Source organism: Typopeltis vanoorti, chromosome 14 (assembly GCF_054136105.1).
Source record: "Typopeltis vanoorti isolate ZY-2024b chromosome 14, IOZ_Tvanoo_1.0, whole genome shotgun sequence".
In the NCBI taxonomy this organism is placed as follows: domain Eukaryota; kingdom Metazoa; phylum Arthropoda; class Arachnida; order Uropygi; family Thelyphonidae; genus Typopeltis; species Typopeltis vanoorti.
In genome coordinates this window covers 66,456,039-66,476,920 of record NC_143562.1, presented here as the reverse complement: position 1 = coordinate 66,476,920, position 20,882 = coordinate 66,456,039, and the positions used below count along the sequence as shown (strand labels likewise).

The 20,882-nt window shown below is 34.0% G+C and overlaps 1 protein-coding gene across 1 annotated transcript in view; it reads right to left on the bottom strand.

Annotated features, from left to right (window-relative positions):
* Positions 1 to 276: 276 nt before the first annotated feature.
* Positions 277 to 20,882, bottom strand: part of gcl (germ cell-less) — a 171,792-nt gene continuing 151,186 nt past the window's right edge. The window contains exons 13-14 of the mRNA XM_090403868.1: positions 9,976 to 10,150; positions 277 to 4,743 (exon numbers count right to left, since the gene is read on the bottom strand). Of these exons, the coding sequence (XP_090259994.1) occupies positions 4,591 to 4,743; positions 9,976 to 10,150 (328 nt within the window). The 3' untranslated portion in view covers positions 277 to 4,590. The remainder of the gene's footprint in view (positions 4,744 to 9,975; positions 10,151 to 20,882) is intronic.

Here is a 20,882-nt window from a genome sequence, read left to right as displayed (position 1 = left end):
CCATTTCTGAACTTTTTTCAACAGCCTCCAGAATATTTTGCCACCTTCAAACCTTTTAATCTTTATTAAGATTACTTAAGCATGAAGGTACATAAAAGTTTTTGACATTAAAAACACACAAAAAAAACCTACACTTTCACTCTAGTGTTTTTTTTTCCCTAATTAACTGATATTTATTATCACATTAATTCTTCTTATGGTATTCTGAATTTAAATGAACTTTGACACATGAAAATAAAGCAATTTACCCTTATAATAATATCCACAAAATTTAAACAAAAAAGTAAACAATTTTTATTTTTTCCCAAAGGATAGTTAGATGTACATTTTTATCTGTTATTACTAAAAACAGAATACAAATATTCTTGATATATTAAAATCTGTGTTACAATTTCCATAACAAAACAATATGTGAACAAATGCATTTTAAATATATTATGTACATTATAAATTTTATATTCTTCACAGAAACTTCTATCTGCAATAAATGAACACTTTTGTTTTAAACTAAAAATAAGTAATGGAACCTAGAGATGTGCGAGATTTATTTTCTCTTCTTGCAGTAGCTGTTTCTAATATCTAGGGAGCAATGAAACATTAAAAATAACATCAATGAAATGTTCACAGCTTGACTATGTTTTGGGCAAATTTGCCTTAGCGTATTAGCAACTTAAATGATTTGAAAATAAAATGACAATTTACAGTCAACGTAAATTTCTTGTTTACCTTATAGCTATCCAAAATTTTAATTTAATAATTAAGAAAATGAAACAAAAGACAACTGGTAACCAGAACATTTGTTAAATAACATATCATACAATATTTATTGTATTAAGGATGTGTTTAAGTATAAGCACACTTTTGAGGTAAGGAAACATGTTCAAGTGGGCGGATGAAACTTGTGAATTCTGTGAATGTTCTTTTTTTTATTAGCAATGAATATAAGTTTTATATTGCAGAATGGAAAGAATGATTTTTTTTTTCATTCTGCAAAGATTTAAAAAAGGAGGGAAAGGCTCTCCCATAACTATGATAGAAAATAAATATTATTATTAATGCAATTTCAGTTTCATGAAAGTGCTGCATAAAAATGCATGCATTACATGTAAATCTGCTGATAGTACCTTCTTTTATATATACAATATTTGTACAAATATGATAGACCAACATCAGAAATAACACATTTTTTAGAACATATGTTTTTTGTGAATAACTTCTATTTCACAAAGTGGCAGCTATATTTTTGTATCACCTTATAAAAATATATATAATCTGAATAGAGATGTTTAATTAACCAACTGGACTAAAAATTCCAAGAGTCAACAGAATAAATTCTTTTATCATGTTCCCAGTTTATCACCTAATAATGTAATTATGCATTTACACTGATAATCCACAACAAAAACATGACATTGGAATGTAGCTGCTTAACTTAGCTGAAAGCACCATTTTAATCAATATCAATCAAGGAAATCAGACATTAATCACTCAGCACAAACATGAAACGGAAATCTGGAGGTATAAAAGTTTTGTAGGGGACTACAGTGTATAATCCAGCAGTGCAGATTATACAGTGTATAATCCGCAAAAAAGTTGAATCCTAGTTGACAGGATTCAACTTTTACACCACTGGATAATTCTTTCCTGGAACACTCATTGGGAGAATTATTCTATAAATTTCACATTGGTGTGATTTCCCATTTTATCATTACAGGAAAGATTTCTACATATCAAAGGATTTAAAAAAAAAAAAAAAAAAAAAATGTTTGGCCTAAATTTAAGAACAAGTTCAATTTAGAACTTGTTCTTAAAAATTTTTAACCTCACAGTAATTAGGGAAAGCATGGGAATATAATAACTAATTAAAAAAAATAAAAACACAATAAGGTACTAAGAGAAAACTAATCAATACACTAAGTCTGTATGATGCAAATGAAATCTTATAAAAGTGATGAACAGCTTATACGTAAGTTGCAAATCACTAGAAGTGAAGGGTATATACAGAAGACGGATGTTAAATTAAGTATAAGGCAGGCTGAAGGCTACCACACTATTACTTATAATGTATAAGGATCACAATCAAAGAAATCATATTAAACCACATATATATTCGAATAGGATATATTAAGCTTAGTTCTTGGGTCTATGTGGATAAAACTATCTTCTTAGCCACATGAAATAATTGCTATGATTAATTTGGTAAGAAAATCAGCAATCAAAAAAGTCAAACTATGCACACCACCAGGGAAAAGCAAACATGATTCTGCATTCTCAGATAATCTATGGAACAGATTATACATTTAGCTACTTAAACACAATACTTTGCAGAAAAGAAAAATTAAATTAAAATGAGAGAGATCAGCCAAACGTCTGAGCTGGTAGTATAAGACAGTGTTCAAAGAAATATTAATTTATGGGTCTAAGATTTGAGTTTGAAGTAAAACAGCTGAGCTGATCAAAGACCATGGACCATAAATATGTGAATTCCATCAACAACAGAACCATATTAAATGGTTTTGTTGTTGATGCAATAAAAAAAATAACAGACAAGATATCAATATTATGATCTACATAGTAGCTAAGATTATATGGTGGCTTAAACATTCTGCAGGGGAGATGAAGGATTAGCAAAACCAGTATTCGTAATAAAAATGGCAGGAAAAATACTCAGAGGAAGACAATGTATAGGTGGGCTGATGCAGTTAGGTATGTTTTAGAAAACTGAATGGAAGGGTAAGAGTTGGTAAAATAAAAAACTTCACCAACCTTCCATTCAGTTTCCTAAAGAAAACTGCATTTAAATCATCTGGAAGAAAGAGAGCTTCAGAGAATGATCACCCAAAGAATACCAATGATAAAAATTACAAATTGTCACCATTTGTGCATTGACTTTGCCTTATATAAACCCCTTCCCCTCTTTTTAATGGAGAACGGAACTTTTAATAACCAAGTGAATTTTGAAAGTATATTTAGAGAGAATATTGGCAATGAAATTATATTATTGTTATAAGGCTGTCATGTAAGTTTACTGGTTGCATCATTTTAAACTTTGAAATGTATGCCAATTTATCATAATGCGAATCACAAATCACAGTTAATTTGCATACACTCATTTGCAAATGAGTCTGTATTGAAAGTATGGAGCTTTGTAGAATTTGCAGTATAGGAAACTAAGAGTAATACCAGATCATAGGTACAAAACAGAATAACTGGAATCATAATATGAAACATCTGATGTACACAGTGGCTCTTTCAAGTACCCTACTATAATCTACCTTTGCCCTGTTAATATATATTGCTATTTCATATTTTAATTCATTTAATCCCAAGAAAATGCACTTATCCTAAAACTTATTTCATATCACACTTCAAGAATCCAAAGTGTGCCTTAAAGCTAGCTTATTTTCTTGGTGTATCAATATTCTTGTTTTTTCATATAGTTGATACATTTTTGAACTGATATTAGATTGACATGATATGGTATTTCTGAAACATAACATAACAACCTTATTACTATAACTATTTCTACAGCATGTGTTTAGAAGATAACATCATGCAACTGTTGAATGACTACTTTTATTAATGCAACTGCAAAGCACAAGCATCTCAACATTTTGATCACGAAATAACTCACGTCATATTTTCACATTCTCTTGAAGATGGTGGTTGGTATTTGACTAATAAAGCCTTGTTGTAAATTTTCCAATTGTGCTAATAAAAATCAGTCACTTAGATGTCACATGAAGTTATTCTTTAAGAAATACAGTAAGTGACTTTTTTATTGTTTAAATATTTTAACTACTATTTACATTATTATGTTATGATCTTGTTATCAAATCACTTACCTAATCTAATACTATTCTAAGTATGGTGTTCAATTTAGACAAAGATGATACCATATCATATTATAGAATTCACATAATAAAAATGATTTTGTAAATTAATTCACTGATCAATGCAACCAAACTAAATGATATTACTTCTAATTCATTCCCTATAACTGCACAAATCTCCTTTGCATCATACATCTACTATGAATTGGAATGAAGCTTGACTATTACCTAACAGTCAGAATAGCTTCAAATGGTGCTCTCAGCTAAGCGCTGTTTATAAGAAGAGATAGTTGTCAATAGCAAATAATGGCTTCCAGAGACAGCATAAATAAATAATTAACAAAACCATAACTACTGCATATTTAAATTAGTTATACAAAAACTCATATTTTAAAAATAGATTTACAGTATATTACAAAAAATGATTCAATTTAAAATAATATATAAATTACATTTCGAACACCTTCAATTGCGAAACTAGACATCTAAAACACCAGATCTTGTAGGAGCAAAATAATTCAAAAGATTAACAAACATTACACACAAACAACTTGCACTTCAAAATATTATTTTATTTACAAAACTACAAATGGAAGCTGCTGCTGTTAAATTATTGCCCAGCATTATCATCTTGAATAATTATCTTTAAATAATTATCAAGTTGCAATAAAGATGAAGAGCATTTAGCACCACTTTGAAATATATCTAAGCACAGTTCAAGGATATGGAATTTTATTTATTCCTGATATTTTGCTATTCAGCAATTTCCTGACAAGGTCTGCTCTTTGGGTGCTCCACTTCTGTCAAGTGGAAGAATTGTATCTGCTTGCAGAGGTGCAGTCACTAGGAAACTGGCACTTAATACTACAGGAAAAAGCATCTGAGGATCAAGTGTAAGTATCTTAACTTCCTGTGAGAAAAGAAAAGAAGTTAATTATTTGATTATAGAAAATTATGGTGCTATATGGGATACTTATGTGCCTAATTTAGTGTGTTACTCATTAGAGTAAAATAATAAAATTCATATCTATAATGCATAATCTGTGGATGTACACAAGTGTACATAGATAAATTATTTATAAGAAAAATAATAGTACTCCTGAGAAAACATATTTTTTTAGAGAATACAAGTGATAAAATTTCTCAAAGAAAGAAAATTTGAAAGTATATGTTTTAAATTTATTATAGTCTAATCAAGTGAAAAATAAACTTTCAACATCTTTCTCTAAATCCAGAGTAATTTAATAAAAAGGTGGCATGCCTTTTGGCAACTCCTATAGGTAAAGATGACCTCACCATTGCTTCTGTCTGGTATCTCCACTTCTGGGCCTGGCTCCCACTGAAGAGACCTCAATAAAGGTCGAAACTAGTCTGGGTAGTGGCCCTTCCCTTAATGCATAACATTATACATATCTGCAAGGAGATGTGTTTTGCATTATGGGCGATACTGAGATAGTAGTGATGTTAGCTTGGTCTACCTTTGCTACGAGTTGCCTGGTGTTGTACTACCTTACCCCAGTCCTGAAGATATTTTCAGGTGCAAACTTTGTTTGCTCACACTTGGATAAAGGATTAGACTAAATTTATTATAGTCTAACCAAGTGAAAAATAAACTTACCTAAAAACTTACGAGTTGCCTGGTGTTGTACTACCTTACCCCAATTCTGAAGATATTTTCAGGTGCAAACTTTGTTTGCTCACACTTGGATAAAGGATTAAACTAAATTTATTATAGTCTAACCAAGTGATAAATAAACTTTCAGCATTCATTATATGATACCAGAAAGTGAATTTCTTAGACTAGAGATAGAATATAGTCTGAAGATGTTCTCTTAGGATTACAATCTCATAAAATTTGGGTTTTAAATAATTAAATAGGTAGCCTTGGTCTAGTGGCAAAAGCTATTTCTCTCCCTATTTCAGAAGTTGCTTGCTGGTACTTGAGTTCTCTCATTTTCCATTATAATTTCAATTGTTCCACTATATACTTCATTTTTGTCCACGTAGTTACGCACTCCACAGCCACATGCCTGGGAAAGGAGTGTCCTGCGTTTGATTCTCGTCGCTGATGTGAGGAGCTAAGGATCTTTCTCAGACATAGCCAAGTTAGCCAGTCTTGGACGTGGACTGCAAGGTTTTTCTCCCCAGTTTATCTAGGATTTTTCCTCCTGCAAAGCAGGCAAACCAGTCTTAAGAACACAACGCTTCACAGACAATTACACATGGTTGAGCGTGGGGGTAACGACCCCACCTCGTAGTAAATTATGAAACCCAAAAATGAAAGGCCAAGGCCCTAAATGGGGCTGTAGTGCCAAAGAAGATATGCTTGGTTTTTAGTGCCTATGCGATTCTGACAAGCATGTTAATCTCTGAGATGTGGCTTTGAATCCAGTAAAATATCACAATTCTTAATAAAATTCATACCATTTTGTTATATTATTGTGAGTTAATGCCATAAAAAATATCATGAAGATATCAGTAACTTATAACAATACTTTATTTTAATATCTTCATTTTATTATACTTTACTGATATGGTGGTTACTGTGAAAACACAGAATCCATTGTGGTTTCATCAATGAAACCACAATAAATGTATGTACTGAAGATGGTAGATCCAAACCAACATCTTCAGCACACAAAGCTCACCAGAAAAAAAATGTAGGAACCAACATTATAACTTTACTTATTCTTATAATACTACAGGGTAGATTTTATAAAAATGTATGTGGCCATAAATTAGTAAATACTTTTCAGATTTTTAACCTCTCCACTACACATTATAAAGTTCCCTCAAAAAGTGTACCAAATACGCAACCACTCCCTTAAACTATAAATTCATAAAGAGTGAGTAATATCACTTTTAATGTTTTAGTTTCAATAGGATATGATATTACTTCATTTAATAACTTATGTTAAAAACACTAATTTTATTTTTATTATTATTATCCAATGATATTATTACACCAGATCATAGAGGTCAAATTCGTGTATTTTATACAGCACCTTTTCTGGGTTGTTATAAAGTTCGCATTTAGAAATATTCATACAAGTTAGTAAATGCATTGGTGATGCTTCCTCAATGTTGCAGATTTTTCAGATGGGGAAGACTTTTTTACCATTGCTAAACTTGATTGGTCTTGAGGCAAGAAATCATGGCAGCAGCACAGCAATTAAACTTGGAGTTGATGGTAGTTCCTGGTTTTTCTGATGAATACCAGTGGAGAGTCATATCCTGATGAATCATTCTGTTTACATTTTCTTTTTGAGTTGTTTTAAAAAGATCAAAATCTGTGGTATCACTTGATGCTGCAGCCATTTTTGCTACTTCATCTGCGGTTTCATTTCCCTTTAATCTCACATGGGATGGAATCCATTGGAAAATTATTTCGAAATCCTTATGTAGTTTGTTTATGTTTTTTGCTGTCTCTAAGTATTTCTTGATGGCTAGTGTAGCAGTTCTTAATAGCTTGAAGGGCTGCTAAGGAATCTGTGAAAAATATAAATTCCTTTGGGTTGTTTATCTAAATGTTGCAGTGCTGTGTTAATGGCTATTAATTCTGCATGGTATGAGTTGCATCTGTTGGTTGTTTTTAGTTCTATATTTTGAGAGCCATAGATGGGTATTCCACTCCCAGAACTGCCATTTGGATTTTTGGAGCCATCTGTGTAGATCTTTATTGAGTCAGGTCCATATTTCATTATTTTTGAAAGGGCTAATGATCTCAAGATTTCAGGGTTTTCTAGGATTTTTTTTTATTGTGTTTTCCTATTTCAAAATTAATAACTATATTTTTCCTGTCTTGATTTTGAGGAAATGCTGGGTAGTTGGCTATTTTATTTGGACAATCCAAGGGAATTTTATTTTCCATGATTTTATGCATTGTCGATTTTTTATTTATTCTGTTTGTTGGTTGCCACTTTTTAAAAAGTTCGTTTGTACTATGTTGTGCAAGGTTGGTCTTTTTTCTACAAATTTAGTAAGATTTACTTGCCACCTAATTTTTAAAGGAACAAGGTTGGATTTGAATTCTGCTATTTTTCCAGGAGTTGTATTCCTTAGTCCATATATGATTCTAGCTGTATTTTTCTGAATTTTTATAGATTGTCCAAACTGGTTTGTGATGTGCTAATGTGCTAAAATTAATTTTAGCATCAGCTCCTCACTCTCTACCAGAGATACTTTTCATGATATTTAGTCTTCTTTTCGCTCTGACTGCAACAGTGTTGATATGTTTATTGAAGCTTAGTGATGGATTCAGAGTAACTCCAAGGTATTTGGGGTTTTCATTAAATGTAATTAATTGATTGTTTAGTGTCCTTGGTAACCACCTCAGAAAGTAGAGATCAAAGACACTAAATTATTATGATAATTAATATATAGACAAGAAATGATATTCTTGTTTTCATCCTTAGTTTGCAAGTGTAAGCAAATAAAGTGTGCATGAGAAATATCTTCCTAACTAGGCTACTTATACACAGGAAGCAGTTGATTTTTGCATGTCAAACCATTATTTTACAATATAGTTTAAGCCAATAAGAATACAACTTAGTTGGCTAAATTCCAAACTGCCACTCCATCCTTGTTCGTTCAGTATCTAGGTAGACACCTAACAGGATGCACCATGAGAAGGTGAGGATTAGACATTAGGCTAGAAGCCCTGGTCAGTTCTCAGAACTCACAAAAAGGCTAGGTGGAGTTCTCCTCCCAGCTATATAGATTTGATCCTTAAGCACCCCTTAATAAGTGCATATGGTCCCACAGAATGTTCTAATAAGGAAGAAATGGAGGAGAAGGCAGTTGACACAATGAAAAAAAAAAAAAAAAAGTTGGTCCTTGTTGTAAATGTAAACAGCAGAGCAGGAAATAATTATCAGACATATAAAAATAGTATTGGGAATATTTTGAAAAGTGCAAAGCTAATAATAATGGTAAATGACTGCTGGATTTCTGTTTCGGACATGGAGTAGTTATTACTAACACCTTTATGCACTATTTTATGTGGATACATTTCTACATAAAAATGTGCACAAATTCACATGGAGAGAAGATGCAAGAAATAAGAAAAGTCTCATTAACTATGTTATTGTTAATAGCAATGTTTTCCCACTGATTCAGGACACAAGAGTATACAGAGGATTTGAAACTGGAAGCAATCACTATTTACTCCTGAGCAGGATAAAATTAAATTTCATAAAGAAAAGAAGAGTAAGAAAGTTTTAAAACAAATCAAAGTTGAACAGCTTTCAAAGGTGAACTGTATACTAAAATACATACACATCATCCAAGAAAAAATGAAAGAGTTTGAATACAAGAACCTTGGAGATTCAGTGGCAAACCCTAAAGAAAACATTGACTGATTCAGGCAGATAGAAGAAATACAGTAGTCCCCTACATTTTGCTGTTCTGCTCTTTCACCAATTTCAAAAATAATCATGTCCCTTATACGTGCTATGTGGTTTGCTGTTTCGCCATGTTTCACTGACTTTAAACATGCTTCTCTCAATCGACTCACATTCAGTGTAGAAGTCATAGCTCTTAGAAATTATGCACAGTGTGTCTCTTATATTTGTGCTTATAAGCAGCTATTTACATTTTAGGCAGCTAATATGAATTTGTAAGCTAAATAAAGTCTAGGTTCCGCTTTATTCCCAATTTCAAGTTTTTGCTGGTGGTCTGGTCCCTAACCTGGCCAGTAAATGGGGGAGGGGGGCCCTATACATGACTTCATTCATGAAATGAAATATTGCCCACAATTTCCCAAATTACTTCATCATGATCTGCCATTACTACTGATGCATTCTTTTACATACCAATTTAAAATATCTATTGTCTGTATTTTACTTTGGTTATACTTACAAAACATTTTGAATTCTACCCATAATCAAGGCAGTTAATAATGCAATATGACAATCAATAATACTAGTATAATCAAACATTTTCTGTCCACTCCTGGATGAAGGCCTATCTTGAGCCTCTCTATGTCACCGAGTTGATCTTCCTGTAGCTGTCTTTCCATCTATAAGATACCATTCAGAGATCAACCTTGCCCATTTTTGAGTGTTACTTGTTACTGTTGAATAATGTTGAGTTATGTTAAATCAAATTATATATAAAGCTATATATTAATAAGTAAAGTTACCTCATTTTTTGCCAAAGTTAAGGAGTTAAGGCCAGTTGTACATGAATGCAAAACTTTTCCAGATTTATTTTGTGAATAAATAGTTAAGCGATACATTATATTCCGTCTCAAGTGATGAATAGAAGCTTCATACACATCTGAATTGGCTCTCTGGTTACGCCGAAACTTTATGCTTCTAAATATCACATAAAGAAAATTATTTTTCATTATGATGCCAATGACAACAACAATAACAACATACACACATAGATCACACTGACATGCACATACAAAGCCTATTAATTTTCTGTAATCCATGAAATACTGAAATTCACAAAGCACTCTATAACAAGATGGCTAAAAAATAAAATAATAATAATAATAATAAAAAAACACCAACTACAGGAAAGCTTGCCTATGTGTACTTTGTATAATCACCCCACAACTTACAAAAATTCAGACTGATGTAAGTTTGCCCATGAGTATAAATAGTAGTTTTTCTTTTTTTTTAAATAAAAGAATTTTATGTCAGACTAGTAAAATTATTCTGCCATCTGTGAACCAATATATAGCTACTCTTTTTTTTTTTTTTTTTTTTTTTTAAGGAGACAGTGGCAAGTGGTGCAAGCAAAAGCAAAGGTATATAAAAATTTGTATGATGAGTTAGAAACAAGAAGGAGGTATACAGGCTGGCTAAATATTGGAGTAAAGCAATCAAAGATATCTCCAAAGTGAAGCAGATGGAATTATAATAAGAAAATCAGAATGTATTCAGATCAGATGGAAGGAATATTTTGAGAAGTTGATGAATGAGGAAAAGGGATTACCAAATGAAGGAATAACTAGGGGAATTGACAGAGGGGAAGCGGTGAGAATGATGGCCAAAATGAAGAGTGGAAAGGCCGCCAGACCAGATGAAATACAGGTGAAGGCCTGTAACGTCTTAGGAGAAGAAGGCATTGAATTAATATGGAAAATCTGTTGAAGGAGATCTATAGTCAAGAGGCAATCCCTGAGAAAATGGAGAAAGAGTGTGGTGGTACCTATATATACAGGAAAGGGAGATATACTGTAGTAATTATAGAGGAATTAAACCTATGTCTCATACGATGAAGTTATTTTAAAGAATCACAGATGCAAGGTTGAGAGAAGAATTTAATATTGCAAAAGAACAGTTTGGTTTTATGACTCAAAGAGGAACTATGGATGTGGTATTTATTTTGAGGCAGATGATCATAAAAACGACATGTAGTGGCCTTTACATGGAAGGACAAAGGCCACTACATGTCGTTTTTATAGATCTAGAGAAGGCTTTAAAAGAAAAGAAAATACTAGAAATATATGTTAAGACTGATACAGGAAATGTACAGAAATGTGTAAGCAAAAGTTAGGAGCTGTTTGGGAATAACAAAGAGTTTTAAGATAACAGTTGGTTTACATCAGGGATCAGCACTCAGTCCTTTTCTCTTTAACAGAGCAAGTCAGAGAGAGAGCACCATGGAGTATGTTATATGTAGACTACCTTGTACTGTGCATGGAAACAGGAGAGGAAGTGGAACAAAAGCTGATAAGATGGAACAGAGTATTAGAAGGAGGAGGACTGAAAATTAGCAGAAGAAAAATTGAATATCTTGTGTGTGGTCAAATTGTCAAAACTGAGGAAGATGTGCTACTGAATGGAGAGGTTATTAAGAAAGTAGATAAATTCAAATATCTGGGTTCAGTAGTGGATAGTAAAGGTGAAATGGAAAGGAAAGCCAATAACAGAATTCAGACAGGATCGAAAAATTGCAGAAGCAATTTTTCGATTTTCAAGAAAGAAATGTCAGGAATTTGTGATAGAAAAGTTCCAGTGAAATTGAAAGGAAAAACAGAATGGTAATGAGACCTACAATGTTATATGGATCGGAGACAATGCCTATAAAGTCCAATGAAAGCAAGATTAGTGTGACAGAAATGAGGATGCTTCGATGGCTGTGTGGAGTAACAAGGAAAGATCAGGTGAGGAATGAACATATCAGAGGTACTGTAAAAGTGACTGCAATTACAAACAAAATACAAGAAGCATGGTTAGGATGGTATGGGCATGTAATGAGGTGAAATTAAAAATACAATGGATGAAGTATCATGATGATGGAAATACAAGGAGAAAGAAGAAAAAGAGAAAGACCAAAGAAGAGGTGGAAAGATAATGTATAATGTAAAGAAAGATCTGAAGGAGAAAAATTTGAACAAAGATGTAGTCTACAATAGACAGTGGAGAAGACTCATCAGAAAGAGCAACTCCATATAAAAATAGGAGCAGCTAAATAAGAAGTGGCAATAAGAGTAATAAACTAAGCTTTAAATATAAGGAAATTTATTGAAGATGAAAATGAAGATGATAGAAAAAAACATGAAGACAGATAAAGGTTAATGAACATTGTGTATGAACTCAGTCGCTCAGTATCAACAGTTGGTATGATAATAAAGGATAACAATAACATAAAGGATCATACAAAATAACACGTGAAGGGACCCCTAAAGTGAATAATAATCACAAAATGGCATGCTGGTTCTATGAAATGGAAAAATTATTAATCGTATAGATGGAAGACCAGGAATAAAGGCACATTCCATTATGCCTATTGATAATTCACAATAGGAAGTGAGTGATGAGGATAGTTAATTAGCAGTTTTATGCTTCATTAAATTATTTTATCATTGTTTTATGTGTCATGTTTCTCATTTTTTTCTTAATGTCCTTTGCACCAAATTAACTTATATACCAATAACCACCACTTCATTATCATGTACAATCTAACATTCAATATGAGCCAAATTCTCACATATATGAAAAACTGACATTATGAAAGGGTTTTGAAAATGGCAGAATGGTTTAATAAGTCTGGAAGTGTCACCATACCCAGCTTGATTATTTTTTTTTTAATGTATATGTTGCTGTTAGCTTTTTTTCCCTGAACTTTGCTCTGATTTGATATATGGAAAATATATGCATACATTTTTTAAGTCTTCATTACTTTATGCAAGCACTGATTATTTATTTATCAGTGGTGTTTACAGTTCCTAAGAGTTCACTCCTTGTCAAGTATCCTTGGCTTTTATAACCAGAATTTTATATTTGAAGACTAAGTTGGTTAGTCTTTTGTCCATAAATATATTTTTGTATGTAAATTGATATGAAATTGAACTCAAGTGCACTCCTCTGGACAGGTAGCAACAAACATTCTTAGAAGTTTAATGTACATCACTCCAAATGTGTGAGCAGTTGTATAAATAAGAAGTAGTGTCTTGAATGCTAAAGTATGACTATTTTTCTTTTGGAAACTCAATCAATTACAGCTCAAATGTGTTTGTGCTAGAAAAGGCCAGAAATGGGAGTCAGCCCAAGAAAAGAAATCTGATCATGTTTTTGAGATCTGGGTATTATCAAAAAAAAGGAAAGTGAAGTAAGATCCTTCTTGAAAAATCATATTGGACTACATTTTGATAGCACTGATTCACAAGGTGATCCTTATCCTACTGATAATAATAGAAAGAACATCATAATTCAATGCAATGGTTCCAGATCTTGAAGCTTGTAATGAGAATGTACTCATTTGGCAATTGAAGAAGAGGAATGGAGTTTACTGTCATAAGTAAAGCTAAGAGATCAGCGAGAGAAGGTAATTTAGACAGGAAGAAAAAAACAAGTGCTTGAAAATATACAGTCCTGAAGTACTCTAGCAAAGGTAAAGAAATCTGAAGGGAGGAAATTATCTACTATGACATGCAGTGAATGACAAGTGAGTAAGCTGGTGACACAATTGCAAAGGGTAGATGACAGACCATGGGATGGCATGTTGAGCAGGTCTGTGCTAAACTGGCAAGTGTTATAGAAATGTTAAAAGTGACTATGAGTTTCTCCACTCTTCCATAGCTTGCTTCCAAAAGTGGGTGGTGAATGCTAGGAGATCAGCTGTGGATCAAGAGTGGCAAAATCCATATTGCTAATATCACAACTGGGAAATTGAAGTAAGAGAAATTTGAAGTAGTATTATTGGCTGACTTTTATTGTCTTTATTTATTTTTTTTTTGAATGAGCTAAACATACTTGTTTCCATGCTGTAGAGAAATGTAGTAGAGTAGGAAAGATTGAAAATGCAAAATAGGATAGATGCTAATTCTGGAGACTAGTTTTTAGCATAACAGGAAGGTTATCATCAGTACCAGATAACTTGTTGGTGTCCAAACTATTCAGGATTCTTCCCATTTCTTTTTTTCTTTCTGACAGATTAGAGGGGGGAAGGCATTGAGTAAAATATTCTTGGTAATGTGGTACCAATGCAACATCACTATCAGGATGAATAAGAAGTGGTAGCATGGAAGGACAGAAGTTACATCCAGTGGCAAAAGAGAGGGGCCAGAAGGCCTGAGCACCATTTGCACAGAAAGCAAGTTTTTTGTTTATCATCAGATTTGGATTTGTTGAAAGCCCCCCCCCCCCCCTTGAATAGACGAGATATTGATATTGTTTTTTATACAAGTGGACAGCATTAAAGGTATTGCAGTAATGCGCTCCTCACATAAGGATGGATGGATGGAATGGCACAAGCAATACAGCTTGTGTATTTCCTCAATTTTATTGGATGCATATATTGTATATTGTGTGTGTGTGTATGTATGTCTTATTTATTTCTGTCTAATGTCTTATTTAATCTGTGAGTGACTGATTATCAAAAGTAAGAGAAAATTATATGAATATATCTCCCATCATTTCCCTTTATTTTTGATGATATCCAGATCGCCAAACACAATCAGATGTTTGGCGATCTTTTGCTAACATATACATCTCAACCTCCAAAAACTTGTTATCCTTTTTCACTCAAGACTATGTATATAAATTCTAACACTGTATAAATCTCAAATTTGTCCAACAAAGAAATACTCACACATTTGGGGTGGGGCATTATTCTATGCAGTGTTCACTCCAGTCTCTCTCTCTCTCTCTCACACACACACAGATATTTGACTTCTTTTCTGTCTCCTCTAAAAGTACTTTTGTGGATATGATAGTGACCAGTTCTACAGAACTGGTCACTATCATACCCTCCTCTTTTTTCCAAGACTACAATAACAAGTTCAGTTGCCAGTCAAAATATATTTACTATTCAGCTGCAAACTACCTAAACCAACTTCATAGTTATCAAAAGATAACTATGAATGAAAACAAAAGAAAACAGTTATCTTTTGTTATAACTTCTCTTTCATTCATCTACTTCTGTTCTTTGGACTAACATCCTTTCCTATGTTTTTCTCAAATGCTACAACGTTCAACTGTTCAAAAAAACACATCAACAGATTCCTTCTTTCTTCATTCCCACACAACATGGCACTGACCTTTAATGTACAGGTCTGACAAACACACATTTTTTTATACTGACATGCTACTATATGAATGTTTTAATTCCATGATCATTTAACTCATTACTACCATTTTACTATTCATTTACCTTTCTGACTATCTATAAGCACAGTACATATGTTTAAGTACATGTAGCACCAGATGGAAACCATAGGTATTTCCATCTGGTGCTGCTTTATACATGCAAAAATAGAAGCTTATAATTAATAGAATAGTAAACTCTGGAGATATTTTAAGCACTTCGGTAGACTATATTATTATAATAGGTCACTGATAGATGATCATTAACCTTCTAATTTGTGAAATTTAATTACATCTTTCTACTTGAACATTTACTAGTATTGTCAGTTTGCACAATTTAATTCATGTAGAAAATAATGAATAATCACCTTCCTCAATTTACTTTCCATTTTCTTTCTCTGAAAATTCATTAAGAAGTTTAACTACCGTATCCATGACATCAAGGCCAACAAAGAAGAGCTCTGATTGGTTATAAAAACAATCAGAAATGCTCTAATTGTCTTTGGCTGACTAGTTTTTAATTTATCAGCAGCACATTTGTTTTCCCTGACACTGTTTTAAATTTTTATCAGCTTCTCTCTTGGATCAAGGAGAGGATGGTTTTTTTTTTTTTTTTTTTTTTTTTTTTTTTTTAATATCAACCTCACACAAGAGAAATTACAAAACCTATAATTGAAGACTGCTATCTCTCTCTCTCTCTGTGTAACACTTATCCACATGCACATGCGTGCATGTGGATAAGTGTTAAGAAAAATGGAAAATGATCTGTTTCTTGAAATGCTGAACACTGTAAATGTTGGGGAAAGCAGTTTAGAAAAGGCTGTCACAAAGAACAGAAGTAAATGTAATGAATGAAAGAGGAGATGAGAAGTTATTTTGTCAGTATGAAGTTGAAATATGTATGGATGTTGAGAAATAACAATGATAATAACCATTTCAGTGGAATAATGATAATAATAATGCCTGTAGAAAAAGCATATGGCAGATACACAAATATCTATGAGAAAGTGATTGGAATAAATCTGTGTGTATGTGTGTGTGTGTGAGAGAGAGAGAGCATCTACTAAGTGGACTGCCCACTTCTGCAATTTAATAAACATTTTTAAGAAATTTTTGAAAAAGTTGTATAAGTGTCTTCAATGGAAGAGGACATGAAGTTTTGTGGAGACTGAGGAAGTTATGAAAGTGTACAGGGGGGGGGGTATACAACTTTGAATGACAATAGAAAGGTAAATAGCAATAGATGAACAATTTTTATTACTATGCAAATATAGCATAACACTTGAAGTTTCAGCACAGACAGTTAAAGTTTGATATGACTGCCTCCAGTAATTCTGCAGACATACCATCTGTAATCAATTTCCTGCCACACGTGGCAGAGCATATCTGGCATAACTTCAGCAATGGTGGCAGTAATTCTGGACTGCAGCTCATCCAAATTGGCTGGTAGTGGTACAAACACTTAATCTTTCGCAAAGCCCCACAAGAAAAAATCTAACGGTGTAAGGTTGGGGGAAGTGGTGGCTGTGTTACAGGTGTTCCTCTACCAATTCATCTGCCTGGAAAATGGGTGGCAAGAAGGCCACCGAATTACTGATATTGCCAGAGAGTTTGGAATCTCACACGGTGTTGTATTCAGGCTCTGGGCAGCATTTCAAATCAATAGAATGTGTTCCAGACATTTGTTAAGAGGTCACCCTTACAACATCATGGAGCATGAAGATAGATTTTTGTTTCTAACGGCAAAACATAATTGATGCACCATGCCAGGTCAGCGTGCAAGTCGGCTCTATTCAAGTACAGGTATGTGGATATCTCGACAAACTGCGGCAAGATGTCTGAAATAAGTAGACCTATATGCCCGAAAGCCTGTAGTTCTGTGCCCCTTTATCCATAGCTCATCATAGAGCACGTTTTCCATAAAAATTGGACAAGACAGCAATGGACTAATGTACTCTCTTATATGAGAGTCATCATTTTAGTCTTTCCTCCAATTCCAGATGATATTTGATCTGGCATGAAAGTGGTACTGCTTACCATCATGGGAATGTTCTAGAAAGGAATAGATACAGCGGTCTGGGGTCATGGTGTGGGGAGGCATTATGTTTAATGGATGCACCGAGCTACAAATACTGGAAAAGGAACTGTGAATGGTGAATAATATTGCAACGACGTTCTTCAACATCATGTTCAACTGTTTGGTGATGCTGTAGATGAAGAATTCATTTTGATGGATGATAATGCCACACCAGCAGTACAGATACATCTGGAGACTGAGGATAATAATCGAATCGAGTGGCCAGCACGCTCCCTGGATCTCATTCTCATAGAACACATTTTGGGATGCAATAGAAAGATGCATTGTTGTTGTTCAAAATTTTCCTCTAGAAAACAAACAAGGCCTCATCCTTGCTCTGAAGGAGGAGTGGGGCAGTTTGCCTCAAGACCTCCTGAATCACTTGGTGCTAAGCATGGTGTCATGTTGAAAGAGCTGCATTGCAGTTCAAGGTGGACATATTCCATACTAAAATGTCTCTCTGCATTGTTTTCTGAAAGCACCATACATTAATTCCTTAACCACATCCTTAGGAAATTTGTAACTTTTGTCACAAACATATTGCAATTATAACATATTACACAAAAAGTATTACACATGCCTTTTGTGTAATATAATTTATTAGAATGCTGGTAACAAATTTATGTCCACATTTGGCTGTAGTCATGAACATTTTTTCATATACAGGTAAAAATATAGTTTGTCCTTAGCTTTTGAACACTAGTATACTATCCATTTCTTTGTAGTCAAACTAAGCCATTTTACAGTGATCTCACCTGAAAGATATGAACAGACATGGAACAAAGAAAGCTGTTTTATTTTTTTTATTTCGTATCCAAACACAAGTAGTACAGTAGTAAGTAAGTGGTACAACATGATTTACAACAAATTAGGATACATTACAATGAGATCAGCTTAGATTTGGTAGGTGAATTATACAGGGAATAATAATTAAATGTGAAAGAAAGGAAACTATACATAACTTATATACAATAAACATGGTCAGATGTTCCTCCAGTATCTTGCACAATCAACTGCTCTTTCTGTGCAGGATATATGGTCCTCTTTTGCACAAGGCGATAGAAGAAAGGGACAAGAAAGAAGGTGTTCCATGGACTGGGTTGTCCCACATTCACAATTGTCTGGGCAAGTGAGGTAGCCCCATTTGATGCGGTTTTGTTTGCAGTGTCCTGTCATCCGGAGTCTGTTGAGGTTTTTCCAAGTATTCCAGTTCAAGTGGGCACCACGTGGAAGATGTTCAGCTGTTGGAATACCAGTATTATTTTCAGGATATAGTGCAAGCCATTGTTGAAGTCTTGTCTTTGGGAGGTTTTTAGGTGGTTCAACAGTTGTCAGGAAGCTATGTCGGGATCTTAGTCTTTGGGGTACTGCAGTCTGGCAGAACAGTGGGTGGCGTTCATCATTCATTTGTCTGCTTCTTTCATCAGCTGAGAATGCAGATCTTCGACTTGAAGGGGGGGTGCAATACCAGCCAAAGTATACAGGTCTTTTAGTGGTGTTGGTTTCAGGAATCCTGTAATTAAGCGGCAGCTTTCATTCAATGCTGGATCAAGTTTTTCAGCATGGAAGGATCTGGACCATACTGGGCAGGCATATTCAGCAGAAGAATAGCAAAGGGCAGAAGATCTCAGTGTGCTAGGATCTGCACCCCATTTGGAGGAGGTAAGCTTTCTTAGTATGTTGTTGCTTGCATTCACTTTTGCCTTTGTTTTTTCTATGTGGGTTTTATATGAGAGGGTGCGATCGAGAGTCACACCGAGGTAGATTGGGTTCGAGGAATGTTCTATATTAGAGCCTTCCCAAGAAATCTGTAGCTTCCTGTTGGCTTCCTTATTGTTAAGATGGAAAAGGCCAGTCTGGGTTTTCAAGGGGTTTGGTTTTAGTCGATTGCTACTATAGTATGTGGTTAGACTATTTAAGGCAAGTGATAGAGTAGTTTCAATGGACTTGAAATTTTTTGACTGAGTAGCTATGGCAAGGTTATCAGCATAGATAAAATTTCTAGTTCCTGGAAAGATGGGGAGATCATTGACATAGATGTTGAAAAGTAATGGTGATAACACACTTCCCTGGGGGAGGCCATTTTTTTGGTGGAGCCAGCGGCTCTTCCTACCCCCCAAGGTCCACGTAAAAGCGTCTGTTTTCCAAGAGTGATTGGATCAGGAAGACAAGGCGATAGTCTCCAGTTATTCTGTATATTTTATTTCTGAGTGTGAGATGGTTTATGGTATCATATGCTGCAGTTAGGTCTACAAAGACTACTCCTGTGGCTAGTTTTTGCTCATAACCATTTTCTATATATTGAGTGAGGTTGAGAATTTGTGATGTGCAGGATTTGCCTGGTCTAAAGCCAGCCTGCTCAGCAATAAGATGAGGTTTGATTAGGGATTGCAGCCTATTCAAAATTAATCGTTCATAGAGTTTAAAGAGGTTGCTGAGTAGTGATATAGGTCTGTAATTTTTTGCTTAGGTTGGAGTTTTCCTTGGTTTCAGAAAGGCCACCACTTTGGCATGTCTCCAGATAGTTGGTATCCTTAGGGTTCTGAGGCAAGGGTTGTATAGGTTTAATAACCACTCTTTAGTCCTAGTTCCAAAATGTTTAATCTGTTCATTACAGACATCATCAAGGCCTGCATATTTTCTAGGTTTTAATAGGTTCATGGCAGCGTTGAGTTCAGTGATGATGAAATCTGAGTTAATCATATTTTGTTCCTCACTTGGGTTTCTAAGTATCTTATTTTTTGTGTGTTTTTTTTTTCCATTCAGCAGCAGCTGGTGAACAATTTGATTAGCTGTTACCTGCAGATGTTCATATGGCTTAGTGAAATCTTTCCTAATTCTGTTGATAAAGTTCCATGCCTTTCTACTACTATGAGTCATATCAAGGGCTTCTATTTCTTTTTTCCTTTCCTCTTTCCTCTGCCATCTTGGAACATAATTTTTCTCCTGCTTGGATAGTCTCTTCTGAGAAGGGGTTGGTATCGTAAAGTTGTAAGTAATCAGCATACTGGGCTTGTATGTCACTGGAAAGGCCTGGAATGTAGTTTGTGCAGCATCCTCGGGGGATGTGTTTGGTGGAGATTTTCCTCAGTAATTTTATGAATTCTGGATACTCTTGAGGGTTTGGAGGGACTTCTTCTATGGAGCAGTCAAGATCTTCCACGAAACCTTTCCAATTAGCTTTTTGGAAATTAAATCGTCGTCTGTAAGGGACGGTGTTAGGCATAATTGCTGGGTTGAATTGAAGCATTATAGGTCTATGTTGAGTATGTGGAATCGGATTTAAAACTTTTTTAACACAGATGTTGGATATTTTTGAGCTAACAACAAAACGCAAGTAATCGAACTAAAATGCTCCAAAATTTCTGCCCTAAAGTATCCTACCTGGGGCCAAGCCTAAAAATAATATCATTTTTTTAATTATAA